At 19.8% G+C, this 27517-nt stretch overlaps 7 protein-coding genes across 7 annotated transcripts; 5 read left to right on the top strand and 2 right to left on the bottom strand.

Annotated features, from left to right (window-relative positions):
- Positions 1-344: 344 nt before the first annotated feature.
- Positions 345-1739, bottom strand: PADL01_1430000 (conserved Plasmodium protein, unknown function; the record flags this gene model as incomplete). Its single annotated transcript, XM_028684572.1, has 3 exons — positions 345-401; positions 553-786; positions 1044-1739. 3 exons carry the CDS (start codon positions 1737-1739, stop codon positions 345-347), a joined length of 987 nt encoding a protein of 328 aa, XP_028540636.1.
- A 1556-nt stretch (positions 1740-3295) lies between these two features.
- Positions 3296-5682, top strand: PADL01_1430100 (serine/threonine protein phosphatase 2A activator; the record flags this gene model as incomplete). Its single annotated transcript, XM_028684573.1, has 5 exons — positions 3296-3858; positions 4962-5112; positions 5219-5293; positions 5375-5439; positions 5580-5682. 5 exons carry the CDS (start codon positions 3296-3298, stop codon positions 5680-5682), a joined length of 957 nt encoding a protein of 318 aa, XP_028540637.1.
- A 1316-nt stretch (positions 5683-6998) lies between these two features.
- Positions 6999-9780, top strand: PADL01_1430200 (plasmepsin IX; the record flags this gene model as incomplete). Its single annotated transcript, XM_028684574.1, has 8 exons — positions 6999-7241; positions 7360-7791; positions 7947-8020; positions 8144-8264; positions 8377-9063; positions 9201-9263; positions 9385-9570; positions 9700-9780. 8 exons carry the CDS (start codon positions 6999-7001, stop codon positions 9778-9780), a joined length of 1887 nt encoding a protein of 628 aa, XP_028540638.1.
- Positions 9781-10120: 340 nt separating this feature from the next.
- Positions 10121-17494, bottom strand: PADL01_1430300 (acid phosphatase, putative; the record flags this gene model as incomplete). The annotated part of the gene is made up of 1 exon (XM_028684575.1): positions 10121-17494. One exon carries the CDS (start codon positions 17492-17494, stop codon positions 10121-10123), a length of 7374 nt encoding a protein of 2457 aa, XP_028540639.1.
- Positions 17495-19176: 1682 nt separating this feature from the next.
- PADL01_1430400 (autophagy protein 5, putative) lies at positions 19177-21603 on the top strand (the record flags this gene model as incomplete). Its single annotated transcript, XM_028684576.1, has 1 exon — positions 19177-21603. The coding sequence occupies one exon, from the start codon at positions 19177-19179 to the stop codon at positions 21601-21603; it is 2427 nt and encodes an 808-aa protein (XP_028540640.1).
- Positions 21604-22153: 550 nt separating this feature from the next.
- PADL01_1430500 (conserved Plasmodium protein, unknown function) lies at positions 22154-23479 on the top strand (the record flags this gene model as incomplete). Its single annotated transcript, XM_028684577.1, has 1 exon — positions 22154-23479. The coding sequence occupies one exon, from the start codon at positions 22154-22156 to the stop codon at positions 23477-23479; it is 1326 nt and encodes a 441-aa protein (XP_028540641.1).
- Positions 23480-24445: 966 nt separating this feature from the next.
- PADL01_1430600 (exodeoxyribonuclease III, putative) lies at positions 24446-27271 on the top strand (the record flags this gene model as incomplete). Its single annotated transcript, XM_028684578.1, has 1 exon — positions 24446-27271. One exon carries the CDS (start codon positions 24446-24448, stop codon positions 27269-27271), a length of 2826 nt encoding a protein of 941 aa, XP_028540642.1.
- Between the last annotated feature and the right edge of the window lie 246 nt (positions 27272-27517).

Here is a 27517-nt window from a genome sequence, read left to right on the forward strand (position 1 = left end):
AAAAAAAAACTAAACATATATCAAAATTGTATATACGTTTATCCTTTTTATTTGCCAATAATATATATTTTTAATTCGTTATTTGTTTTATTTATTTATTTATTTATTTTTATGATTATTCTAAAAATATAACTTATTTTTCTGGCATATAATATTGTACATATATATAATTATTTATTTATATATATATTAATTTATTTATTGTCTACATTTTTTTTTTTTTTTTTTATTTGTATATGTTCTTAATTTTTATTGTTTTTATTCATCCATCCATTCATCTTTTAATTTTTATTTTTTATTTTTTTGTTTACTTTTAAAAAAAAAAAAATTCGTCATCACTATTTTCAAATATCATCTCTCGGTAAATTTAACAAGGAAAAATCAATATTATCTGTTGGTAACTAAAAAAAAAAAAAAAAAAAAAATACAAATATATAAAATATTAAATATATATATATATAATATATAAAATATATATATATATATATATTTTTATTTTTATTTATCCATATTATTAATAGTTTGACATATATGGTCACACATTTTACATACCCTTGTCCTTTTATAATGCATAAAAAATGTTATCGTACGAAATAATTGAAAAGAAAATCTTAAGACTGTTAAACTTTGTGATATTATTTCTTCTATTTCTTTTTTATTTGTTTTAACAATTTTATTTTCTAAAAAAAATATTTTAAAATCTCCACTATTTAATAAAAGTAAAAGACAAATAAATGACACTGTGACATCGAAGAGACCATCAAAATTATAAAAGTATGAGGTGCCCTAAAAAATAAAATAAATAAATAAATAAAAATATATATATATATATATATATATATATATATAATATGTGTAACCCTTTGAACATATATAAAATGTAACTATAAATACCATATTGCGATGAAGTATAGATGGAAGCTCTCACAAGAAAAAAATTTTTAAATACGTACACACAAACATAATTATATATATATATATATATATATATATATATATACACATGTATGTATCAATTTATTATTTAATTTTTTTTTAAGCACCTCAGTTAATAATCTTAAAAATATTTCAATAAATAACATAAAGATAACAAATATTTCTGCACAGACAACATATTTATTTAAAACATTCGTAAAAATTGTATATATTAAAATAATAAGATTTAATATTATCACCATAAAATATATATAAGTAGTAATTTTAGAATAATATAAACGACTAGCCAAAATATGAAAAAAATCATCAGATAAATTATCTGAATAATACATAAATTTATCATCTGTTTTTTTTTTTTTTTTTCCTAATATATATTTTTTTTTTAATTTATCAAAGATTTTCTCATAATTATTTTTAAAACTATTATATATATTGTTACTATAATAAAATATAGAATATTCTGAGTATTCTTTCAATTTTATATCTTTTCTCTTTTTTATATTTCCATCTTTATAAATTAAAAAATCTTTATCGTTATAATCCTCTATCTCACTTTCATAAATATTATTATGTTCATAATTATGATTAATTTTATAATTATTTATTTTATTATTTATATTGACATAATCATTTCTTTTATTCTTATTTACTTTTTCATCATTCTTTTTATAATCTTTAACGACGTGTTGTCTATTTCCTTTCTTTTTTGAAACCTTTCCCGATTTTATTAAGTCTTGTATATCTATTAAGATTGGTTCATTCTCGTCTATTAAATTTATTTCATCATCTATAAAATTATCCATTCACTTTTTTTTTTTTTTTTTTCTTAAATATATATATAAAAAAAAAAAATTTTAAAAAAAAAACATAAATATGCAAAATAATATATTATATTCGCATATCAAAAGGTTACAATATAACATATTATAAATTTTTTGTTTCTTTTAAAAATTTTTAAAGAAACATAATTACTTTTTATTATAATGACAAACAATATTATATAAAAGTATATATATATATATATATATATATATATATGACCTTAAGTAATAATTATTTAAAAAATAATCATAAAATATAAATTGGAAAATTTTAAATAGTACAGTACATCATTCGTGTTATTTATGCCTATATATAATATATGTTTATAAATATAATTTTTAAATAAATAAAAAAAAAAAAAGAAAAAAAGCACATATTACATAAATATACATATATTATGCAATACATATTACATTATACATATGTTACTTTATATATTAACACAATATTTTTATTTGAACAGGTAACAATTTTTTTTTTTTTGTAATCTCGTTTCAGAAAATATTAATATAATGTAAATGCATAAATACATCATGTTATTTATATATACATAAATATGTATATATATATAATATATATGTTTTTTTTTTTTTTTTTTCAATTTTGTTATAATTATATAATCTATATGTATTATAATATATAAATATAGATATAATGGAGTCAATCGAAAATATCAAAATTTTTTAATAAATAACAAAATAAATCAAATCCAATATTTAAAAATGACCTTATTATTTTTTTTTTTATTTTTTTAATTTTTAAACAGTAGTTGTTAAATATTTCCATCCAATTATAACATACACAATATGGTATATGTTATATTTTTTTTTCTCGATTTTTTCTTATTATATTTAAACGACAAAATATAATGTTTCCAAGCGTTTCTTTTTTGTAAAACCCATTGATCAAATGACATCAATGTTTATAAATTTATGTTATGAACATAAAAAAATAAAATAAGAAATAATCACGTACACATTATAATAAGTACATTAATATAAAAATATATACTTATTTATATAATATTTCCTTTTTTATAAGTACAATTATTTTAAGTTCCTTATATTTTTCGCTTCCTATACTTTATTGTTATATATATAATACATATATATATTAATTATATAGAATATTTAAAATAAATTCGGTTTAAAAAAAAAAAAAAAAAAAATTTAATGTATTTTATTAAATATATGTATATAATAATATATTTTAAAAACTGTTATTTTTTTTTACAACAAAAATATGTATATATAAAAATATATAAACCGAAATATAAATTGAAATACGTATTTTTTTCTCTAAGGCTTTTGTATATTTTGATGTAATTTTTATTCATTAGTTTAATAATATATGTAATACTATATAAATGTAAATATATATATATATATATATTTATTTATTATTACATATTTTTACCAATAAAAAAAAAATACCTACATAATATATATATATATATACCATACATATATTATATATATATAATATTTACATATTTATTTGCTTTATTTTTTTTTTTGTTTTATTTAACTTTTAAAAAATGGGTGATGAAAATAACTTGAGTTATAAAATATTTAACGATGAAAGTATTATAAGATTTACGAAAAGTTCTATATATAATGATATAATTGAATTTATCACAAATTTAAATAAATCAGTTGTCGGTGTTGAAATGAAACCTTTAGAAGATTTTAAATTATGTAATGAAAATGATATGATAAATGATAACTTTTTATTATTATCAAAAAATGTATATAACATTTTTCAATTGATAAAAAATATGAACAAATGTATTGATTCTTGTCCACCTATAAATCAATCATCACGATTTGGTAATAAAGGATTTCAATATTTTTGTGATGCATATTATAAAGAAATTGATGAGTATTTACCTCATGCTTTATCAGAATCAAACATACCTAATATATCTGAACATACTTATCAAATATCTTATTATTTAAAGAATTCCATTGGAAATAAAAAGAGAATAGATTATGGAACTGGGCATGAATTAAATTTTTTGCTCTTTCTCTTTTGCCTAAATAAATTAAATTTCTTTATTCCTTCCGATTACAAGCACCTCGTCCTTGTTATATATCGACAGTACGTTTTTATTTATATATGGTTATATATTTGGATGTACATACAATTATATATTAATGTACATACACTTATATATTAATGTATATACGCTTATGTTTTAATGTATATACACTTATATTTTAATGTATGTACACTCATATTTTTATGTATGTACATTCATATTTTAATGTATGTACAGTCATATTTTAATGTATGTACACTCATATTTTTATGTATGTACATTCATATTTTAATGTATGTACAGTCATATTTTAATGTATGAACATTCATATTTTTATGTATGTACAGTCATATTTTAATGTATGTACATTCATATTTTAATGTATATACAGTCATATTTTAATGTATGTACACTTATATTTTTATGTATGTACACTTATATTTTAATGTATGTACATTCATATTTTAATGTATGTACACTTATATTTTAATGTATATACGCTTATGTTTTAATGTATGTACACTTATATATTTATGTATGTACACTCATATTTTTTTGTATGAACATTCATATTTTTATGTATGTACACTCATATTTTTTTGTATGTACACCTATATTTTAATGTATATACAGTCATATTTTAATGTATGTACACTTATATATTTATGTATGTACACTCATATTTTTATGTATGTACAATCATATTTTTATGTATGTACACTTATATTTTTTTGTATGTACACCTATATTTTAATGTATGTACATTCATATTTTTATGTATGTACACTTATATTTTTATGTATGTACACTCATATTTTTATGTATGAACATTCATATTTTTATGTATGTACACTCATATTTTTTTGTATGTACACCTATATTTTAATGTATATACAGTCATATTTTAATGTATGTACACTTATATATTTATGTATGTACACTCATATTTTTTTGTATGAACATTCATATTTTTATGTATGTACACTCATATTTTTTTGTATGTACACCTATATTTTAATGTATGTACACTCATATTTTTTTGTATGTACACTTATGTTTTAATGTTAGTATATCTTGGCTATTTATATATATATATATATATATATATTTTTTTTTTTTTTTTTTTTTTTTTTTTTTTCAAAAATTTGCATGAACTGTTCAGGTATTTAGAAGGAGTAAGAAGAGTACAGATAATTTACACGGTGGAGCCTGCTGGTAGTAGAGGGGCATGGGGATTGGATGATTTTCAATTTCTTGTTTTCCTGTTTGGCGCAGCTCAACTTTCTTACAACAGGAAAATAAAAACGGACGATGTAAAAAATAAAATATATATATATATATATATATGTGTATATTTTTATGTATAACTTTATATCTTTCACAGAATTACATATTATAATGTTTTCCTTTTTTTCATAGATTGAAAAGAAAGAATTGTTGGAATTGTGGGCACCGAAATATTTATATTTTGATGCTCTTAAGTATATATCAATGGTAATTTTAAGTAGCCAAAATGGACAAGAAAATAAAACATTATATATATATATATATTTTTTTTTTTTTTTTTTATTCCAGATAAAACATGCACCTTTTCATGAATCTTCCCCAATGTTGTATGATATATCTGGCGTTGAAACATGGTATATTATTAAAAAAAATATATATATATATATATATATATAATGTTCATATACATTAACATATAAAAACAAGTATGAAGTAATTTAAAATTTTGTTGCATTATTATACATTTATTATTATTATTATTTTTTTTTTCAAGGGAAAAAATATGTAATGGATTACTTAAAATGTATCAAGCTGAAATAATACAAAAGCGACAAATATTACAGCACATATTATTTGGAAATTTGATAGACTTTTAAATAATATACTAAAAATGGATATGTTATATAATATAATATTATATATATTTTTTATGTTTGATTACTTTTTTTTTTTTTTTTTTTATTTATATGTTCTTATTATTTAGTCTTCATAATTTTTTTACCCTTATAAAGATCATTTAAGAATATAATTATATATTTATTAAAAAGGTTCATCTTAATATTAAATTTAATAATTTTTATATTTATACGTAAAAAAAAAATATGGATGCTTTACAACATTCTTTCCCTTTATTGATTCCAACTTATGGTGCAACATTATGCACACCGTTAAATAACTAATAAAAAAGAAAAAATAAAGAAAAAAAAAAATAAACAAAATAAAAGATAAATTATATGAACGTATAAATATATAGGTGTATAATGCTATGAACATATAAGCGTCTAATATTACAACCGTATAATATAATTACGGCATAATTATATAACGAAATTAATTAAAATAAGAAGAAATAAAAATGCAATAATATATATATATATATATATATATATAATATATATATATATGTATATATAACATGTATAAACCTTTCCTAACATTAGGAAAAATTATATTATTTTTTACGTTTATGAAAATGATAGAAGAGAATAAAATAAAGAATAAAAATCTATTTTTTTTTTTTTTTTTCCTCTAAAAAGTTATGCACATATATATATAAATATATATATATTAAGTATTCATTTTATAAGAGTAATATATATATATATTTTTATGTTGGTGTATATTTATCGCGTAATTTTATTTAAGGGTGATAATATGTACAACCATATTTAAGAATTAAAACTAGTATTATAAAAAAATAAAAAAAGTGTATATAATCTTTGCATATATTTTTTACATATTATAAAGCACCACTTATAATTCAATAGTTTTATATAAATTCACATAACATAAATTTAAATTCATTTATAAATATTTATTTTATATATAATAGGAGTTAAAATGTAATTATTTCATTTTATATTTTATTATTATTTAAGGACATAAATAAATATAAACATATATATGAAAGTACATCTATAATATATAAAATGTGTATACCAGTTTATATGTACACATGATCACTATTTTAAAATATTCTTAAAAGATATATATATATATATATATATATATGTATGTATGTATAAAAAATGTTATAATAAAATGATTTCATCATAGTGTTGTCTTAGTGTCTTGTTTTAAGATCTATGTAACTAGTTATTAGCTAACTATATATTATGTGTTGTGTGTTATTTTTTTTATTATTTTTTTTTTTTATGTTTTTCTCTTGTTTGTTTAAATGTCATATATAAAAATGTTTTTTATAAATTTTAAGAAAATAAAAAAGAAACAGTTTCCCTTATATTTAACTCAACATAGAATTATAACAGTGTTTCTTATTTTTATATATTTTATAAACATAAAAGATTATTTCCATATAAATAATTCACGTAATTTAAATGATGTAGACAAATATAGAGAATCATATTATAAGATACCAAAATGTAACTTATGTAATAAGTGTTCGATATGTACCCACGAAAAAGGAGAGGCACAGGTAGTTCAAAAAAATATATGTGTTATTAATATGTATCTATGTATGATATGAAAATATATAGGTCTATAATATACACCTTTCTTTAAATAAATAAATACATATATATATATTTTGATAGAATGTTATTCCTATGGTTGCTGTACCCAGCAAGAGAAAATATATTCAAAATATAAATAAGGAAAGGAAGGAAAACAAATATCCTTTAAATACATTTGAAGAAGAAAACATTTCTAATAATAATGATAGTGTTGTTAAGAAAGAAGATATATATAAATTAAGAAAAAACAGAAAAAAGAAAAAAAATTATTTAAATTTTCTTGAAAAGGATACAGGGTTTTTATCATCTTCACATGATAAAGAAACATTTCATATAAATCATAAGAATAAAATTATAGATGAAAAATATAAAGAAGAATATGAAGAAGAGGAAGAATTATATGATAATACAAATATACCACAAGAAAAAAAAGAAACAAACAATGAACAGAATCTAAATAGTAATTTGATAAACAATGATAAGGTGACATTACCCTTACAACAACTGGAAGATGTAATATATAAATTAAAATATAAATGAATGAATGAATAAATAAAAAATGTTACCTTAATAATATGTACGAACATTTTTACATATTTTTATATATATATATATATTTTTTTTTTTTTTTTTTTTTTTTTTTTTTTTTTTTTTCTCCTCCTTTTCAGAGTCAATATGTTGGCTACATTCAAATAGGAACTCCTCCACAAACCATAAGGCCCATATTTGATACAGGCAGCACGTAACACATAAATAAATAAATAAATAAATATATAAATAAATATATAAATAAATATATAAATATATATATATATATATGCATTTACATATGTATGTATGTATGTTTTTTTTTTTTTTTTTAAAGAAATATATGGGTTGTAAGCACAAAGTGCAAAGATGAAACATGCTTAAAAGTACATAGATACAATCATAAATTGTCTAGCACTTTTAAATATTATGAACCTCACACAAACCTAGATATTATGGTAATCACACATATATATATATATATATATGTATATTATATATAATTCCTAGTTCATCATTTAATAAATATTTTTATTTTATTTTATTTTATTTTTTATTTATTTTTTCCAGTTTGGCACAGGAATTATACAAGGAGTTATAGGAGTGGAGACATTTAAAATTGGTCCTTTTGAAATAAAAAATCAATCTTTTGGATTAGTAAAAAGAGAAAAAGCTAGCGATAATAAATCAAATGTATTTGAAAGAATAAATTTTGAAGGTATAGTTGGATTAGCATTTCCAGAAATGTTATCAACTGGTAAGAGTACTTTGTATGAAAATTTAATGTCTTCATATAAATTTGGACATAATGAATTTTCTATATATATTGGTAAGGATAGTAAATATTCTGCATTAATATTTGGAGGAGTAGATAGAAATTTTTTTGAAGGAGATATATATATGTTTCCTGTTGTTAAAGAATATTATTGGGAAATATATTTTGATGGTCTATATATTGATCATCAGAAATTTTGTTGTGATATTAATTCCATTGTATATGATTTAAAAAAAAAAGATCAAGAAAATAATAAATTATTTTTTACCAGAAAATATTTTAGAAAAAAAAAATTCAAAACACATTTAAGAAAATATCTTCTTAAAAAAATAAAACATCAAAAAAAACAAAAACATCTTAATCATAAAAAAAAAAAAAAATTAAATAAAAATAAAAATTATTTAATTTTTGATTCTGGAACATCTTTTAATAGTGTTCCAAAGGATGAAATCGAATATTTCTTTCGCGTCGTTCCTCCAAAGGTAATATAATAAAATATATAGGCACATTCATATGTAATCTATTTATTATTAAAAAAAATAAACATACAATTATAATCAACATGTATATATATATATATATATATATATATATATGTATGTATATTTTTTTTTTTTAGAAATGTGATGATAGCAATATTGATCAGGTGGTTTCGAGTTACCCCAACTTGACTTACGTCATAGTATTAAAAAAAAAAAAAAAAAAAAAAAAAAAAAAAAAAAATACAAACACATTTAATTATTTATATATATAATATATTTATTATTATTTTATTTTTTATTATTATTTTTTATTTTTTGTAGAACAAAATGCCATTCACCTTAACACCCGCACAATATTTGGTTCGAAAGAATGATATGTGTAAACCGGCTTTTATGGAAATAGAAGTTTCATCTGAATATGGACATGCTTACATACTAGGAAATGCAACATTTATGAGATATTACTACACTGTTTATAGACGAGGAAATAATAACAACAGTTCATATGTAATATATTATAAAAATAAAAAAAAAGAAAACAATAAATATAATAATATGCCCACAAAGGGTTTATATGAGAAACATTTATATGTTATATATATATATATATATTTATTTATATTTTTTTTTTTTCAGGTGGGAATTGCTAAAGCTGTTCATACAGAAGAAAACGAAAAATATCTCAGTTCCTTACATAATAAAATAAATAATTTATAAGAGAAAAATTGAACGCAATTAAAATTTTTTTTTGTTATTTTTATTTTTTTTATTTTTCCCCCCCTACATATATTAAAATTAACATATATTAAAATAAACATATATAAACATTGATTTAATTTATATTCTTTCAATAAAATAAAACATTCAAATGGCTTATATTTGAATAATATAAAAGTTATAATATGTTACATGTTCTTAAGTATTAAATAATATGAAAGATTTACTATAAAATATGTTCTTTCTTTATAATTTTGAAAAAAAAAAAAAAAAATTACAAACACATCAACATAATATATATATATATGTATATATTTATATTAATATTACCATTTTATATTTATTTTGTTTTATTTTTTGAAACCTTATCCATTTTATTTTTATCCTTATTTTTTGTATTCTTAGAATAGTTATTTAAAAGTTTGGTAAGAATATTTTCAAAGGTTGACAGTTGACAATTCTTTGTTAATACAATTAAAGGAGCCAATTCACAATATGGTGGTACATCAAACGTTTCTGCTTTTTTATCATTCTCTATTATTTTTTCATAATCTGGCATATATGTTTTATAGAAGAATTTTAAATTTGAAGTTGCATTTTTTTTATTTTCATTGAAATGTTCATATACATGTGAAAATAAACTAACTTTCTTTTTGTCTTGATAATTACTATTATGATTACTATTAATATTATACTTGTTATTATTTTTATTATTACTACTATTATTATTACTACCAGTATTATTATTCTTATTATTATTACTACCAGTACTATTATTATTATTATTATTATTGTTGTTGTTGTTACTATCACCATTATTATTTTTATTATTATTATGAATATCACCACTATTATTTTTATTATTATTATTATTATGAATATCATTATTTTTATTATCATCATTATTTTCCATATGATTTATTTCTAATGTATGTTTTTTTAGGAACTCATTTTTTAATTTCTCATTATCTATGATATGATTAAAAGCATTTAACTTATTTTTCCTATTATGTTCTTCATTTCCTATCTCAAATTCTTTTTTATTTCTATAATATGATCTATCACTTATACATGAATAACTTCTATATGATTTACTATTCATCTCATTCGAACTATTATTAATATATTCATTTTCATATGTTAAAAGATTTTCTTTTGTTATATCTTCTTTTTCTTTTTTGTCATAATCTAATTTTAAAATATCTTTTTGTTTACTTTTTTTTCTTAAATTTGAACTAATTGATCTAACCATATAACTACCTGCTCTACTTAAATTATTATTAGTAGAACCCATTTTTTTTTCATTCAAACATCCAAACACATAAGATGTTTCTCTTTTATTATAATTTATTATATGAGGTCCTTTCTCGTCAGTATCTCTTCTAAAAACATTCAAAGAATCTAAAACAAAAGGATTTACAGAATTGTTAGAAATACTATGTAAACTACTCTTTTTTATTTCTTTATTTAATATATTCAAATTCATATTATTCTTTTTTTTATTATTATTTAAAATTATTTCATCAACACTTTTAGAATAATTATCTTTCCTAATATTATTATGCTCTACTATTTTAATTTCTTTCTTATTCATTATGCTATTATTTGATACTTCTTGTGCTGAAACGACTTTTTCTTTTTCCTCTCTAACGTCATAAGAAATATTTGTAGTATTCACACAATTTATATTATTTGTCTCATTTATAATAGATTTATCTTTATTTTCTAAATTTTGCACCTCATCCTTTTCTTCACATGTATCACAAATTTTTGTACCATTTATATTTATATCCTTCAAATTATTAGAATTATTCGTCTCCTTCACATTTTCATTTAATCCAATAGTTATATTTATGCATGCCTCTGCTTGGACTTGTTTTCCATTAGTACCTCCTTCTTCTAAATTATTTTGATTCACATGGTTATTCACATTTTTGTAACTGTCTTGCATATTTGATGTATCTATGATGGTACCATTATGTGAACCCACCACAGTACAATTTTGTGAACCCACCACTGTGCCATTTTTTGAACCCACCATTGTACCATTTTGTGAACCCACAATTGTACCATTTTGTGAACCCACAATTGTACCATTTTGTGAACCCACCACTGTACCATTTTGCGTATCAGCACCACTTACCATCCCTGTTGTGGTCCCTAAATTCTTGTCTGTATTAATCTTCTTGGTATCATCAAAATATTTATTAAAATGTCTTTCATATTTTTGTTGTTGTGCCTTTGCATCTTTTTCTAATAATTCATAATTCTGACCGAATCCATCTTTAGCTCCTGAGCTAAATAATATTTCTATACGGAATCTATTACTATCATCTCTTTTTAGATGTTTTCGTTCCCATACTCTAAAAACTAGATGTGATAAATAATGCAAATCAGTAACATCACTTACACTCTTGAATGAATCATTATCTATAATATTTTGACTTATAGTATTATCTGCTTTTTTTGCATGTATTAAAATATTTAATAATGATATCATATGAGATGCTGATGTTACATAATATCGTGATCTTACCATTCTCCAAGGTGATCTTATACCTAATCTTCTAGCATCTGTTTCTTTTAATCGAATTATATCTTCATCATCATCATGTTCATGTTCTTCTTCATCACCTTCATCTTCATCAACATCAATGTCGACGTCGACGTCGACGTCTACGTCACCATTGACTTTTTCATCATTTTGATTTTCTTTTCCATTTATATTTACATCTGTATCTTCTTTTATATTATTTGTATCTAACTTATTGCATTCATTTTTAATATTTTCTTTATCTTCTTCATCCACATTGGTACCTTTCATACTATCATCTTTACCATTATTTTTAAAAATTTTCACACGTTCATCATTATTTTCTTTGTCTTCTTTATCTTCTTTATTTTCATTGTCATATTTATTTTCTAGACTTCCGCTATTTTTTGATTCTTTCATTTTTTCATGTACATTAGAAGTAGAATCCATTTGATCGTCATCCACTTTTGTTTTATTCCTTTTATCAGAATCTTCTAGAGTTCTCATAAAATAGGAACCACTTTCTTTTTTTAAAAAATTTTCACTATATTTATATGCGACACCTCGATCATTAGAATCTTCTTTTTTTTCATTCAAGTCATTATCTTTCATATTTTTTATTTTTTTCATTTTTTGTTTCTCATTATTTTCCTTCCTATATTTATTTTGGTGTGCCCATAAATCTGAGGAATTAATAACAAGGGCTTCTTTTTTGTTGATTAATTTTGGGGTATATATATCTTTAACATTGGTATTATATGTAACAGTGCTTTTATAATTTTTTAGTTCGTTATAGCTGTCTGATATATTGGAATCTAAAAATGTGGACGTTGTATTATTATTATTGTTATTATTATTATTATTATTATTATTATTATTGTTGTTATCATTTGTATTATATTCATCGTTAACATTTTTATGATTACCATTCATATTATTGTTATTATCATTAGTAGTACTACTATATCCTATACACAACGACTTATTTAAGATTCGTTTTGAATTACTAGGTTCTGAACTCGTTCCATTAACCGTTTCTGAATGTTTCATATTACATATTAAATCATCACATTTATATAATGTATTTTTATTTTTTTCATTACCATTTAAATTATTTTTACATATACATTCTTTTCTATTATTAATAATATTTATAGATATATCTGGTATAGATTTTTCGGTTAATGAAGAACATTTTTCTAATTTATCTTTTCTTTGATTTTCATTATAAGTTATTAAATTTCTTTTACAATTTTCTGAACATATACTAGCATATCTTAAATAGGAATTATCTGTATGTCTATTTGTTTCATTATTAGAACTATTTTCTTCTTTTACATTAAAAGATTTTTTCATCTCCTCTGTTTCTTCTATATAATTATTCTTCTTATTCTCACCATCATCATCATTATTATTATTATGAATATTATGAATATTATTACTATTAATATTATTATCATTTATATCTATCCCTTTGATAATATCTTCCTTATTTTTTCCTTGTTCACATTTATTTATATGATCATTTTTGTCATTATGATTTGTTTGTATATTATTTTGTTGTATTAGTTCATTTATATTTTTTTCATTTTTATCATTTTTATCATTTTTATCATTTTTTTCATTTTTTTCATTATTATCATTTGTATTATATAATATATCCGGTTTATCATTTATCGTGTTTGCTTTATTATTTGTTTCTATTTTTTTATTTATATCAGTATCATCCCTTTTGAATAAGAAATTATCTAGAAATTTTTGTTTTGTATCATATTTACACATATTAAAATTTTTGGATGTATCTCTTTGATGTTGTTGCTTATCTTTTTTTTGTAATTCTTCTGTTTTTTTAAAATAAAATGGATTCATATAAGAAATATGTAAAGCATTTTTGAGAACATTATTTCCTTTATTATTTTTTTTATTTCTTTCTTCTTCATCTCTATAATATGTTACATCATGTATTAATTTTCTTAATAATTTGCCTACAATATGTACACCAATTTTGACTTTATCTTGAGGTGTAATACCATATTCTGCTTGTGAAATAAAATTGGCTAGTGGTTCTATTTGATTATAAATCTCGAAAGCTTTATCTAAACCACTCCCTAGATATGAATGATGATGTATTAAATCAAATCTTATATTATCTACAATATCTGGAATTTTTGAAGTATCATATTTATTTTTATTTTTTTTATACCACATTTTTGTTAGTGATTTCCATCTAACTTGTATTTCATGTAATATATCAATTACATATAATGCATATTCATCATATGGAAATAAGTTTAACCATTTTTGTACTTCTTGATTCAAACTTTTTAAGAAATCATATATAGTTGTTCTTACTTTATCCATTAATATATAAAAGTTTGATATTTTTCTTAATGATTCTCTAAATCCTTTTGCATGTTTTCCAGGTGTTAGCTTTTTTAATAAATCTTCATCAATATCTTGGTTTTCATTTAATATTTCATCAATATATTCTTTACATTCTGATCTTTCTAAACATGGATTATTATCATCTAATAAACTATGTGCTTTAGAATTTCTTATAACCATTGCAACTAATATAGGTGTTAATTCTCCATCTAAATCTAAAAAACCTTTTGTAAATGCAGCTGATGTTATTTGACATCTACCTTCATCAGATGTAAAAATTTTAAAATCATGTCTAAATGTTGAATGTAATCTTAATAATCCATCTGAATCACCTGGATATAATGTAGCTCTAAATCTTTTACCTAAATTTTCTGATTGTCTTCTTCCCATTCTTGTTAATTCACCACCCCATTTTGCAACTACAAGTATTTTAGTCACTATAACTTTATCATTTAATATAATTAAATCTATAGGTTTCAATTGAATCTTTCTATTTATACCTGTGAAACCATCACCTCTTTCTAAAATCTTTTGTAATGTTTTATGATTTTCAATCATAACTTCATATTCACCTCTTTTTATTTCTAATTCTTCTTTTGTCATTAAATTCAATGCATCTTTTTCTGAACACATATTCAACCTTTCTTCCTCTGTCTCTTTATTGTTACCCTGTAAATTTATTTTTACACTACTATTATTATTTTCATCATGATCATCCTTCGATTTATTAGTATCGGTGGTTTCCTTTTTATCTACAACCTTTTCATTGTCTTTATTTTTCATATCAGATATAATCAACCCCTCCTTTTCAATTGTTCCATTTAATTTTTCTTCATCTCTTTCAGATTTATCATTATTATCTGCTTTTTCCAATTTTTGTTGAATATTAAAAAGTTGTTCTTTTATTAATTTATATTCCTTTTCTATATCATTCAATATAACATTATTTCTTAAGAAAAGATCTTCTAATTCCTCTGGTGATTTAAATTTTATTTCTTTTTTACTATAAGATTTATATAAATTGTTTTGTTTCACTTCATCTGTTTGGACAGGTGTATTGCATATATCTGTGTTCATATTTTTATTATTTGAAGAATTTTTTTCATTCATCATTTTGTTATCAGATTGAAGAAGGGTATCATTTTTGTCGGTTTTATCTTTATTATTAGGATCTTTAATTGTATTATTTTTATCAATACATGTGCAATCATTTTGATTATCATGATTGGTTTGATTTATTTTATTATTTTCATTTAAATTTTCTTTATTTGATATATTTGAATTATTATTAGACGTTTCATGATGATTAGTGCATTGTTCTTTTATTTTATTTTTTTGAGTATCATCATTTATATTAGCATTACATATATTTGAATTACATTTTTTGATATTATTATTATTATTTTGATTATTTGTATCATCTGTTTTGTTATTATAATTAGTAGTATTGAGTTCAATATTATTTATTTTAATAGTATCATCATGAGTATATCTATTTGATATAACATTATATAAATTTTCTTCTGAATTAAAATAATCAAGAATTAAAGGTTTGTTTGTAAAGAATTTCATTTTTTGTTTTGGTTTTCTATCACCATGTCTCATAACAATGATTACAGAACATAATTCTTCATGATGTGAACAATGTAGATCATCTGGTTGTCTGAATGTTTTTCTTAATACTTCTTCTTCATTTTCAATATTATACCAATTATCAGCTAAATCTCTTGGAATAATATTATATTTTTCTTCTAATTTAGCTAGAAACATAGCTCTTAAAATATGAGCACAATCATTATAATATTTTATATTACCTTTTACAAAGGACCATCCATTAACATCACAAACAAAAGGACCCATAGTAGTTCTTAAAATATCAAATCCACAGACTGTTTGTTGAAAAGCTTCAACAATTCTATAAGCTATAATTTTTTCAGCTTCTGATAATATAACAGCATATCTAACTTCTTTTCCATCAGATGTTCTACAAACTTTACCATCTAAAGCTGGAGATTTTCTAGCTTCTGCATGTGCAAACATTTGACCTACAGTATATACTTTTATATCAGTACCAAAAGTAGATAAAAATTCTTCATATATATATGTACCATTTGTTCTAACTTTATGTATATCTGGACAATATTCACTACTTCTATCTTTTATCTTACGAAATAATTTTTTACAACCACCTCCTGTATTTTTTGGATAATATATCCAATTGTTATGATTATCAGCATTTATTGGTTTTTCTATAAATGGTTTATTTAATCTTATATTATCATATACTATATAATCATAATATTCTTCAAATACATGTTCTCCTTTTTTTACAGTATCATGATCTACAACTACATAATTCGCATGAGGTACTCTCCACTTTTTTAATTCTTCATAAATCTGTAATCTTGATCGTAATATCATCTGCTTCTCTAAATTATTTAAGGTTATAGGTTTATATTTTTTTACATATTCTATAGCTTTCTTCAAAGGAAAACCAGTAGAATAAAAAGCAATCAAACAATCAACAACAGGCCAACAATCTATATCATGATTTAATATCATATCCTCTTTAAATTTTATTATATGGAAATCACCACTCTTTGCTAGACGCTTTAATATACATTCCATTGGAGCACTCTCAACTTTACTCTCCATAGCACATACTCCTAATGTAAACTTTTTTACTATTCCACAGTCATCTTTAGATATATTCTCAAATAATTTCTCTTCATCTAAAGAACTAATATGTTTTCTATTCTTGTTCTTTTTCTTTCCTTCATCCATTATTTCATTCATTAAAAAACCACAAAAAAAAAAAATATATATATATATATATATATATTATAGATATATGGATATCTCTCTCTATATATATATGTATTTTTTTTTTTTTTTATGTAGTCTTTAAAAGTACATATTCTGTACTACTATGTGATATTATATTGTCACTATATTTATTTTTCTCAAGAAGAAAAAATAAAAATTCCGTGGACACTTTATCTTATTATATTGGATTATGCACTTACAACCATACCTACATATATAATATATATACATATATATATATATGTTTATATTATGTAGATATTTATTTATTAATTTATATTTTTAAAAAAAAAATATTCCAAGAATATATTATCTATATTTCAAATGGTAATAATATATATTTCATTTTTTTACATAAAAAAAAAAAAAAAAAAACATAATTCTTTTTTTTCTTCATTCTTTTTATATTTAAAAAAAATAGATAACAGTTATAAAGTTAATTATAATTATGTAAAAGAATGTAAGTACTACCACAAACAAATATTCCTTTAGAAATTAAAAAAAAACATCAAAAAAAAGGAATTATAAATAATGGAATATAAAATAAATATATATATATTAAAATATAATAAGCATATAATATGAATAAATATATATATATAAAATATATAATAGTGAATATATGCTGTAGAACAATAAAATATAATAATTATATATATGCATATAAAATATATATATTATATATATATTATATATTTATATTTATACAGTAAAAAAAATAAAAAAGGATGTTTCATTTACATATATATATATATATATATATATATATATATATATAATATATATGTTCATAATATATTTATTATATATATTTTTTCTTTTCCCTTTTAAAAAAAATAAAGAAAAAAAACAGTGTCATCTTTATAATTTGTTGTGTTATATGTCATTATTATATTATCATTATTAAGGATAAATAATTAATTATAATAAAATATATATCATATTTAAATTAACACATATATAAAATAAATACATGGATAAATAAGAAATATAAGAATATATATTATTATTATTTTATTTATTATATTATTTATTTATTTTTTTTTTTTGTGTTCGTCCGCACTCTTTATTTAATATTATGAGAATTTTAGTATATATTTAAAAGTAGAAAATGTGATATATAATAATTATTTTATTTGGATTTTTTTTTTTTTTTTTTTTCAAGATAGTTATATTCTTGGAAATATTATTAAATAAATGAAGATGTGGATCATATGAAATTTATTTTTAAGCATATTTTATTATATATAAATACACATATTATATATATATATATATATATATATATATATATATATATATATATAATATATGTTTGATTTTATTATATGATATTTCACCTATCTCTTATTCATATATATTGTAAGCCTTTTTAAAATTGTCTATATTATATATATATATAAACATATGTAAGTATAATAGTTGTGGGTCCTTTTTTTTTTTTTTTTTTTTTTTTTTTTTCTCTCTTAAGGATTGGTCTACTCTTAGTGGCATGGTTATTTTTCTTTTTATTATTTTTTTTACATAATAAAAGAAAAAATATATATATATATATAATAAAGGAACAAATAAATAAATATATATATATATATATATATATATATTTTTATTTAAAAAAAAAAAAATTGGTAAGAGGAAATTTTTTTGATATAATGGAGATCGATTATATGGAAGTACCTAATATAAAAGATATTAATAGTAATATAGAAAAGAGTGGATTAGTTTTATGTGTTTGTCTTAATCAAAAAGGATCAGAATCTCTTGTATGTCCATCGTATTATTATTTATATGTTCATAGATATATGTACTTATCAAACATCATACCTAAATGTCTTGAATTTTTTAAATCTTTTATATTACCATTTTATGGTAATAAATTTGGTGTATATTTTGAATGTATTAAAAAAGAAGAAAAAAATGAATCATCAAATAATAATAATATGAATGTAAATATAAATGTAAATACAAATGTAAATATAAATACAAATGTAAATACAAATATTAATACAAATCCATATAGTAGTACAAATAATTGTGAAGAAAAAATCGTTCTAGATTGGAGGCTACCTATAGGTGTGTTGTTTGATATATATTGTGATTTAAATAATATTGAAAAGGAATATACGACAAATCATAAAACATATAATGAACTTGATGTAAATAAAAAAAAATCTATAAAAATATGTTCTAATAATGAATTATATTTAAATCATATAAATATTGTCAAATTAGAAGGTATGAATAAAAATCATGAAAAATTATCATACGAAAGATATAATGAGAAAAATATTTATGATGTTAATGTGAATATATATAATAACCCAAATAATAGTTCAAATGTAAATCACCATCAAAATTGTAATAAGAATGATGATCATATTATACAAAAGAATAGTTTTATAAATGAAAAAGAAAGAAAAGGATCCATTGACATAAAAAAAGAAATAAATGGAAATACAAAAAATGAAGAATCTGAAAAAGAGAGACAAGTAAAAAATATTATTGTAGAAAATTATTATGAAGAGAATTATATGAAAGAGAATAAAATACATATAGATAATGATAAAGGTCATATAAAAAATGATATAGAAGAAAATAAAGGAGATATAAATGAATATTATGATGATATAAAATTAAATAATATTAATATTTATGATGATATAACAAAGTTTGATTACTTTCAATTTGTAAAGAATGAACAAATAAATAACGAATGGTATAACAAACAATTTGTAAATATATCAAATAAAAATATTCCATGGGTGTTAATAGTTCATTTTAAAGGAGATGAAGAATATCCACTCTCTCTTAATAATAAAAAATATGATGAAAAAAATACAAATCTTAAAGGAGATATTAATATCTTACCATATAATAATTATATTCCATTATATAAAGGTTTTCATAATTTTGAAGAATTTATAATAAACCAATTGAAAAAAGCAAATTATATATTAAATAAAAATAATAGAGCATTAGAAATATTACCACAAAGAATTCAAAAAGATATATTATATAACTTGAAACAATTCCATATCGAAAAAATATGTTCATTGTATAGAGAATATATTGATTATAACATGCTAAATTTTATTAATTATTTTAATAATAGTTATATAAAAAAAGTGAAACAGTTATGTGATTTGAATCGATATAAGGATAATTCAATACAAACAAATCAAAAAATTAGTGATAAAAAAAATGAGGAAAATTTATGTATTTTAAAAATCGACCCTCAGGAGGAAGAATCGCAGGTGATAAGAATAGAACAATGTGACAATATAGTTAATAATAAAAGGAATAATATTAACAACAATAATAATAATAATAATATTAGCAATATTTATTGTGTCCATTTGAATGAAAATTTTATAAATGATCAAACACAAAAAAATAATGTATCAAATATAAGAACATCATATAATAATGATAATGTTAGTGATCCATTAAATAAAGATATACAAAATGATTTCTCTTCTATAATATTAGAAGATACAAAAAAAGAGGGTGATCATATAAATTTTAAAAATAATTTACATCACAATGAAAAATATCCAAATATATATGATATCTTAAAAGATGAAAAGGTTATAAAAGATTGCCCTATTATATTACATATTTATGGACCTCCATATAATCAAATATTAACAAAATATCCCTTTATAAAGGTAATACAATCAAATGATAATATTAATAATAATAATAATAATATGAATAATAATATTAATAATAATATTAATAAATATGATAGTCGTAATATGTATATACAAAATATTCTTCTTAATACATTGGGTGATTTTCTGCATGATCAAATCCCATCATTTGTTCGTAAAATAATTAATAAAGATGAAAAAAATCAAACGTCCCATATTTTAAATAATAATGATAAAGATAATTATTTAAATTCAGAAACAATATATTATTTTATTGAAGATGATTACTTAATTTTTAGTCCATATATGTTCATTATAATTAATGGAATACAAATTCCTTTGAATACTCCTTTATATTGGCTAGCTGCCAACTTTTCTCAGTTTGATCATTTTCTTCACATTACCATACGTATACCCCCCTATTAAATTCAACAAAAAAAGAGGAAACATAAATGAATAAATAAATAAATAAATAAATAAATAAATAAATAAATAATATATATATGAAATTATTTATTTGTTCACTGTTTTTTTTTTTTTTTTTTTTTTTTTTTTTTTTGTGCGTGTGTGTTTGTTTTATTTTTTTGTTATTTTATTATTTGTTTTTATAAATTTTTAATATAGATAATATGACATTATTCACAATTCTTTAAAGTCACAAATACAATAAAAATATGTACACATAAATGTGCGTATAAAAAAAAAAAGCTAATTATTTTTTGATATAAAAACTGTTATATATATATATATATATATATATTTTTCATACAAAATAAAATTATAAACTCTTTTAATATGAACAGATTATATTTTTGTCTAATATGAATATATGGATAATCAATATATCATTTCAATTTTATCATGTATTGATATTTAAGATACAGTAATATGAAAAAATATATAGACATATAATATATATATATATATATTTTTTTATTTATTTTTATTTTTATTTATTCTTACGATAATATTACAAATGAGTGAACGGCTATATAAAAAAATAAAAAGCATGGAATGCGAATCGAACCTATATATATCTAATAACAAGGTATTATTTGAAAGTATTTATAATTTAATAAATAATGGAGTACCAATACCTAGCATTTATTATACAAATAACAAAATAGTTGATAAAGAAACAGATAGATATGTTGTTACAAAATATATTTATGATGTTGATGATATTATTTATAAATTGGAAGCACATTCAAAAATAAATTTGGAGAAATCTATAAATTTAAAAATTCAATGTTTGGAAGAAGAATATTTAAAAGATAATGAAGTGGAAGATTCTTATAAAGATGATAAATATAATCAATTAGATTCTTTACAAATATATGTATCACATACACATTTTGATTATATATGGAATGAATATACTATGCCATATTTTCTTAGTTGTTATCATGATGAAGATAATTTTAAAATACATACACATATATTAGAAAAAGAAGAATTTGGATATGACCTACAAATTGAATTATATGAAATACCAACAAATCCAATGCAAGCTTTTCAAATAGCTAGCCATTTATCAAAAATTAGAGAAGCTCTACAATGTGGTCCTTTAATGCATTTTTTTTTAACAAAAACAAATAGTACAGAAAATATATTTGAAAAATTTATTATCAGAAAAAATGAAGTTATATTTATTTTAAAAAAAAGTGATTATCTCCTTGTTCTAATATCAATACATTTTGTAGATAGTTATGATCAATTTTTTATTCTTGGATTGTGTAAAAATATACATCTAACTAATAAAAGTATGGATTTATCTGGAAATCTCGATTGTTCATTTTATACAGATTTTCCTTCACACCTTATTACCTCTGAATTTTTTGTTTACAATTATGAAGACGATATAAACAATTATGAACAAGACAAAAATGTAGATATGGATGATAACAAAAATGTAGATATGGATGATAACAAAAATGTAGATATGGAAAAAACTTATAATATGAACAGTTCAGATAATATAATCAAGCCAATTAATATAAACATCGAAAAAAATATAATTAATGAAGAAGATAATTCAACAAAAAATGATAACAAGGAAACATGGAAAGGATATATAAATAATTCCTTTGATGAAAATAAAATAGATGAGGAAATAAAATTGAAAGTACCAAATATTGGATTTATTTCTTTAAAAATGGATATAAAATTATTTAATGGATGTAAAGATTTTTCTGAGCTTATACAAATATCAAGTAGGATATCTCATATTATTGTATCTTTTCGTGATTTTTTAAATAACTCTTTAATTTTACATAGAATTAAAACAAGAAGAATGTTTTGAAATTTTTTTTTAATTATAATCTTGATCGACCATTAAATAAAAAAATGTAACCATATAAATATATAAATATAAATGTATGTATGTATATATATATATATATATATATAATACCTCTTAAACATATTCTTTGCGTGGTTTATGTTTTATTTTGATCGTATAATATGTATTATAATATTTATTATTCTCAATTGACAATTTAAATTTACAATTCATATAACATTTTCCACTATTCATTTCTTTCTCAAAAATATTGTTCATTCATTTTGTTAATTAAGAAAAAATTGTCATCAATGAAAATTTTTTATTTTTTTATATTATTATTTTATTATTTTTTTTGTAGTTAGTAAACTCATGGGATTTATAAATTCATATTTTACATTGTTATATATTTTAGTAAACTGATATTTCTTGATATAAATAGAAGGTTGAACATTTATTGGAGAGGTATCCATATTTTAAAAGATAATAAAAAAAATTATAAAAATCGAATAAATAAGCGAATGGAAAAAAATTACAAGCCCCATATATATAATGTTAATTATACATATATATATATGTATATATGTAACACAATATATATTTCATTTTTGACGTAAATTTAATATATCTTATTTTTTCTTTTCCTACAATCATTTTTGAAGGAAAAAAGAATTAAACAAGAAATGAGAAATGGAAAAATAATTTCATATATTATTCTGACGACACATCAATATATTATATATATATATATATTATATACCATTTATATTTATATATTAAATATGTGTGTGCGTACATAATATTTCGAAAAAGAAAAAAAAAGGGAAATGTTTATTTAAACTGACAGTGGATCCTTCACTAAGAAAATATTAATAGTTCAAAGGAAATCATAATTATTCATTAAAAGTATATATAAATATATACATATATATATTTTTATATATATTATTATTTTTTTTTTTTTTTTTTTTTTTTTTTTTTTTTTAAATGGAAAAAATCGGTTTAGCTAGCTGGAATGTAAATGGGTGGAAAAAAAGCTGTGAAATAATAAAAAGAAATGATGATGACTTGCTACTATTTTTAAAAAAACTCGATATCGATATTCTATGTTTACAAGAAACAAAAACGAATGAATCATTTATTGAGAATGATTGTAATTTATTAGAGGCTGATTCAAATATGTATGAATCGTATTGGAGTTGTTGTAAAAAAAAAAAAGGAGAAAAAACACATAAGGGATATTCAGGCTTAGCAACATATGTAAAAAATGAAAATAAAATAATATGTTCAACAAATAAAGTGTTTGATGATTTTTCTTTTTTTAACAAGTATATAAAAAAGGAAAACTTATTAATAAAGAAGAAGTCTGAAATTGATAAAACATCCATATCTTTTTTTTTATTATTAAATGATAACAAGGAAATATATAATGATCAAAATATAAAATGTGATAAAAATAATGAACAGATCAAAATAAATAATAATAATAATAATAATAATACAAATATAAGTGTAAGTGTAAGTGTAAGTGAATTTTTTAATGAGGGAAGAATATTAATTACTATGCATAAACATTTTATTATAGTTAATATATATGCTCCTTATTCTGGACATAATTATGAAAGGCTAGATTATAAGATAAGATTTTTTCATGCTGTAAGAGCAAAAATGTTACAACTGAGAATAGTAACAGGTTTACCTATAATATTATTAGGAGATTTTAATATTTCTTATCGTAATAAAGATATATATTATCTTAATAATATTATTAATTTAGATATATTATTAAAAAATATAGATAATATAGACTTAAAAGAAGATATAAAAATGCAAATTTTAAAAAATATACCTTTAATTATTAATACCTTAAAAGATAAAAATAATTTTATTATTAAAAAATATAAAACACAAAATAATGAATTGTATAACTTATATTTAAAATTTGATGATACTCATGTCAAATTTATAGGAAATAATTTCTCATCTCTCGAAGAAATTTTCTATTTCTTTTCTTTAGATCCTGTATATGTTGATGATAAGTATAAGGATTATCCTTATGAATATTATTTTGTTGTAAATAGGGTCTCTGACGATTTGCAAGATATTTGTAACATCAATATAAATGGGAACCACCATGGTAGTAATAATAATAAAAATGATGACCACAATAATAGTAGTAATAATAAAAATGATGACCACCATAATAGTAGTAATAATAAAAAAAATGATGACCACCATAATTGTAGTAATAATAAAAAAAATGATGACCACCATAATAGTAGTAATAATAAAAATGATGACCACCATAATAGTAGTAATAATAAAAATGATGACCACCATAATAGTAGTAATAATAAAAATGATGACCACCATAATAGTAGTAATAATAAAAATGATGACCACATTAATAGTAATAATCAATGTTGTAATTTTAAGGACGAAAATGAAAATGAGGAAAATACCATTAAGATATCATGCCACAATAAATACATGCAAAACGATATTAAGGATGAGAATTTTTTGAAAAAAAATATAGAGAAAGAAGATAATGAAATTGTAACTAGACATAAAAATAATGTAGAACATAAGGAACTATTAAAAAGGTATGAAAATTTTTTCATAAATAATGAAAAAATTTTTGAATCGATTACAAATAATACTACTACTACTACTAATAATAATAATAATAATAATAATAGTGAAGATATAGAATATTATTTTTTAAAAAAAGATAAGAATATAAAATATAATAATGATGAAATGAATAAAAATGAAAGAGATAAAAAAATATTAAATTGTAAAAAAATATTATGTAAATATAAATATAAAAATAATATGAATGGACAATATCTAGTTAAAAATACAAATTGTATATATTTAAAACATTTAAATGATATTTTTATATCTTTAAATATTATTCTTTCTGAACATGATTTATTAAATATAGCTAATAGTATAGGTATGACTAGTTCACCATTATATTGTGTTGATATAATAAAAAATTTAATATATGAAGATAATATGATAGATACATTTTCTTTTTTTCATCCAAATATAAATGGTAAATTTACATGTTGGGATACATATCGTCAATGTAGAGTACATAATGAAGGTTCAAGAATTGATTATATTTTTATGGATTATATTTTATATGAACAATTTATTAAAAGAAATACTTATCTTTATGAATCTCCTACAATATTAAATGATGAATTATATGAAATGTTAAAGCAAAAAAAAAAAAAAAAAAATTCTTTAAATTATGATGATATAAATTCTTTTGAGTCTAATCAATATTATGCTAATTATTTTAATAAAATAAAAACAAAGCAAAAATATTTTTTATCAAATGATAATATAAATGATACATTGAAAAAAAAAAAAAAACAAGAAAAAGATGAAGAATACGATGAACAAAAATTGGAAGATCATATTTTAGATACTGAATTTTATAATTTTCAATTTAATATATCAACTTATATAGGTTTTATTTATACCTCACCAAAATTAAGTGATCATATAGCAATCAAGTGTACATTTATTAAAAATTATAATAAGAAAAATAAAATTATTATTAAATTATGTTCTTCACGTTTTAATATTATACTCAATTATTTATGTTCATCAATTCATCAATATATTATGTACTTACCTCTATTTTTAATTAATCCTTCTCTATTTTCTTTAACTACATATACTTTATTAGATCATGTTCATTTATATGATGGCGTGTGTCCAAATATATTGAATACACAACCTCACAAAAAAACAAATAAAATTACACAATACTTTACAATAAAAAAAAAGAAATAATAAAAAATAAAAATAAATAAATAAATATATATATATATATATATATATATATGTTTCATATTAATTATTTTATTTTATTTTATTTTATTTTATTTTATTTTATTTTGTTTTATTTTGTTTTGTTTTGTTTTATTTTGTTTTTATTTTTTTTAGTCCTAATATAACATGTTTTCGTACAAAAATATAATATAATATTTATACATATTATATACTCTCTTAATCTTTTTATTTAATTTTTTCAAGAGA

Source organism: Plasmodium sp. gorilla clade G2 (genome assembly GCF_900097015.1).
Source record: "Plasmodium sp. gorilla clade G2 genome assembly, chromosome: 14".
NCBI classification, from domain to species: Eukaryota; Apicomplexa; class Aconoidasida; order Haemosporida; family Plasmodiidae; genus Plasmodium; species Plasmodium adleri (nom. inval.).